The 3945-nt window shown below is 43.2% G+C and overlaps 1 protein-coding gene across 1 annotated transcript; it reads right to left on the bottom strand.

The window, feature by feature from the left end:
• Positions 1 to 2330: 2330 nt before the first annotated feature.
• LOC137167757 (olfactory receptor 14C36-like) lies at positions 2331 to 3266 on the bottom strand. The gene has a single exon (XM_067570043.1). It carries the CDS (start codon positions 3264 to 3266, stop codon positions 2331 to 2333), a length of 936 nt encoding a protein of 311 aa, XP_067426144.1.
• Between the last annotated feature and the right edge of the window lie 679 nt (positions 3267 to 3945).

Here is a 3945-nt window from a genome sequence, read left to right on the forward strand (position 1 = left end):
TGGAATGGGTTACCTAGGGAGGTGGTGGAATCTCCAGCTTTAGAGGCTTTTAAGTTGCAGCTTGACAAATCCCTGGCTGGGATTATTTAGCTGAGGTTAGTCCTGCTTTGAGCAGGGGTTGGACTAGACACCTCCTGAGGTCCCTTCCAACCCTAATATTGTATGATTCTATGATTCTAAGAGTTTCATAGAAGTCTGGGCTCCTGTTGAAATGATTACATTAATTCAGCTGGGATTTTAATGGGTTCTTATCTGGTTATTAATCTGCATGGATAGGCTTCCTTTTTATTATATGACAGCTCAATACCTAAATACACCAGTGCTGTGTCATTCTTCTTATGGTAGAAAGTCTTTTTGGAAGAGGAAGGTTTTGCAGTGTTTTCTAACTGACTCGGGAAAACGAGACAAAACTCTGATCCAATTTTTGTCATTGGATTTTTCAAATGAAGCTTTTTTAATTAAAAAATGCTGATTCATCAATACTGTAGCTTCTCCTAGAAGCACATCTGTGATTAAACTTCCATTGAGAAGGTGTCTCGGGTTCAGGATGGGATTTCGACCCAACACCAGGGAGCAATGGCCAAGAATAGCCAATAAGGCAGTGATCAGAGCACTTACCAGGGCTGTTCTAAATGAGACAGAGCTGGAACCTGGGTCTCCCAGAGGCCACCTGAGTGTCCTACCCATCACTGCATTTGGCCCAATGAATAGGACATTATTTATACAAAGTCGGAGCTGGATAATCAATTGTAACCAATAAGGCAAGAGAAACAGATCCTGTTAAAATATGTCCAGTCAAAACAGCTCAAAGCTCACAGACATTTCTTATCAGGATGTTCTTGTAAATGAGCTATGAGGTCAGAAATATCCGCAGCAATTCTTTAATAAATAACACCAAATAATGAATATTTTTAAGGAAATCATTGATCTGGACATCAACAATAATGGACAACAGAAGAGGCACAATCATTGGCTTTTGATATTCATAATCTATCTATCTATCTATTTATCTATCTTACATGCTCTGCTTATATTTAATGTATACATAGGTACAGAAATAAGCACAAACATATTTTAAAAATAACAATACTAATAATAACAACAGCAGCAGTAACAGCTGGCTTCTGTGCTCTAGACACATTTGGAACTCTGTGTGGAGGAAAGACCATTGGCTAATTCCAAATCAACCTTTGCAGTGAATGACTAAATCCCAGTTGCCCTGGTTACAGGGTTAGCTACATCTCTGACTCTTCTTGGGTCTCTCTGAGTTCACACCCTCAGGTATCAGCCATGAGCCGGCCCCTCTTTTCAGGCAGAATCACTTGATTTTTCCCCTCTCAATCAGGGTCTCAGCCGACAACACCCTGTGCGCCAACGTGATTTCTCAGTAAGGTTCGATACCAGCAGTTCTTCTCTCAGGGGATGTGAGCAGTAGTAAGTTGAGTGACTGCCTGGCCTTCTCCATACAAAGTGTGATTTATTTACCACAGTAGGAACAAAGTTTAACATAAGAGAAAATATTAGATAGCAACTCCAGATACATCACAGCAATCGTGCGGTAGGATAAAAAATTCGCCTTATTACCACGACTCAGTTTGTCGTTAGGCATTGCAATAGCTTTCTCTTCCAAAATGCCTTTCCACCATGGAAAAAATGATACAGCATAAAGATAATTGTTTGACCAAAATCTCAGCTACCTTGACACCCACACGAATTTTTTTCCAAGTCTTCATGAATGGGGAAAGCAAAACTTTAAGACTCTCAGAAAACCCCATCAAAGAGATGATGAGATTGCGTCTCGAATAGATGATAAATAATTGATACCCTCATTTAAACAACCATATTCCACACTCCCAAACTCCTACCTCCCAAATAAACGACGTGGAGAACAGGAATAAATCAACCACCCAATAAACAAAATAGCACACACAAAAAGAAACAATCAAGCAAACACAAAGCAAACCACTCATACCTGAAACATAATTTTTATGTCAAAAAAGGAGAAGAGACAGAAACTTCATGAAGTTCACTGCGGACTTAGTTATGGCTATTGATATTTTGTGCAATGTGGTCAGGTCATGTGGTGATGGTAGCAGTATAAACCTCTAAAATAAACAGATGGGTGTGTAGGCAGATTTATGAATAGATATGGAGATTCTGATCCTATTTACTCTGTTGTAACCCTTCACTAACTCTTCTGACTTCAGTGGAGTTAGTCTGGATTTTATTACTTCATAAACATATTTCACACGTATCAAGGAGACAATTTTGTCATCAGTCGTTAAAGAAGCTCAGAATGAAATCACAGGCAAGGAGCAAGGACAGACATTCTAATTCTTGGTGAATATCCTCCACACAATCAGTTTCTGTAACGCAGCTTTGATCTCCTTGTACCTCATGCTATAGATGATGGGATTCATCACCGGAGGCACCACGGCATAGAGAACACCCATCAGCAGCTCCGGATTTGATGCTACGGTGGAGATAGGATTCAGGTACTCAAAGCAGCCAGTGAAAAGTAACAAAGAGACCACAGTGAGGTGAGGTAGGCAGGTGGAGAAGGCCTTATGCCGGCCTTGCTCAGAGGGCATTCTCAGCACTGCTTTGAGGATCTGAACATAAGACACAATTATAAAAACAAAGCAGTTTACACCTATAAATGCACTAAAGGCAATAAACCCAACTTCACTGAGGTACGAGTCAGAGCAGGTGAGCTTGAGCAGTTGGGGGATTTCACAGAAGAACTGGTTGATGACATTGGACTGGCAGAAGGGTAACCTGAAGGTGTTTCTGGTGTGCAATGCAGAGTAGACAATACCACTGATCCAGGCACTGGCTGCCATTTGAATGCAAGCTGTCCTGTTCATCACCCTCTCGTAGTGCAGTGGTTGGCAGATGGCGATGTATCGGTCGTACGCCATGACAGTGAGCAAGGCAAAATCAGTTGTGGTGAAGCCGACAAAGAGAAAGACTTGAGTGATGCACCCAGGATAAGAAATCAACCTGGTGTTCATGAGGGAATTGACCATGGATTTGGGGATGGTTACAGAGATGGAACCAAGGTCTAGAATGGATAGATTCATCAGGAAGAAGTACATGGGGGTGTGAAGGTGGCGGTCGAAGGCTACAGCCATGACAATGAGAAGATTCCCCATCAGGGCTGCCAGGTAAATCACCAGAAACACCACAAAGTGCAAAATCTGCAGCTCCCGCATATCAGAGAATCCCCGGAGAAGGAACTCGGTCACAGCAGTTCGGTTGGACATTTTCTTCCTCTGTATATTCTCTGATGGCTGTAGAGGGAAGGACAAAGATAACGGTTGGGATTACAGTGACAGAGGGAATGGCCCTGACACCCCTCTGTAATATCTCATGATGTGGGTGACAAAGGTGCACAGCTCTCGTCCCTTCCATTGATTAGGAGTGGTGAGTTATCATGTGAAGGTAAATAGGCTCCCGTAAAGTCAATGGAGATGCAGCAGTGCACACCACCTGAAGGTCTAGCTCAGGATGTGTCTTGATGAAATGCCGTGTGAAAGATGGAGCAAAGTGCAACCCCAACGCAACACTTCTAGCCAAGTTGGATCCCCTCTCACCTGAAACCGCAGGTTCTGAGCTTGGGCACGAAACTAAAATGCCAACACTGCCTGACATCCACTTTCGGCGGAAATATGACATAGTGTTACTCGGTACCCGTGTGAGAGCTCCTCTGTAATGATTGCTCTGCAACACCACCCAGGCGGCCTGCTGCCTGCTGATGGATTGATTGATGACACCAAATCCCAATTGCATTTCCCTCCTGTGTCATCATGGGCTAGTAGCATCGCTCAGCTGCCTCTCTGCTGGGTCATTTACTGCTGTAACTTTATGTGTGTGTGGGTGCCTGGAAGTCAGGAGACTTGACTCTGTCACTGACCTACTGTGTAACCTCCCTGTGCCTCTGTT

This window comes from Emydura macquarii, unplaced genomic scaffold (assembly GCF_026122565.2).
Source record: "Emydura macquarii macquarii isolate MOO-44397 ecotype Brisbane River unplaced genomic scaffold, CSIRO-AGI_Emac_v2 contig_2981, whole genome shotgun sequence".
Classification (NCBI taxonomy): domain Eukaryota; kingdom Metazoa; phylum Chordata; order Testudines; family Chelidae; genus Emydura; species Emydura macquarii.

What these genes read in the sequence shown, in the direction of transcription:
- LOC137167757 (XM_067570043.1), bottom strand. Translation starts at nt 3,266, where the DNA reads ATGTCCAACCGAACTGCTGTGACCGAGTTCCTTCTCCGGGGATTCTCT.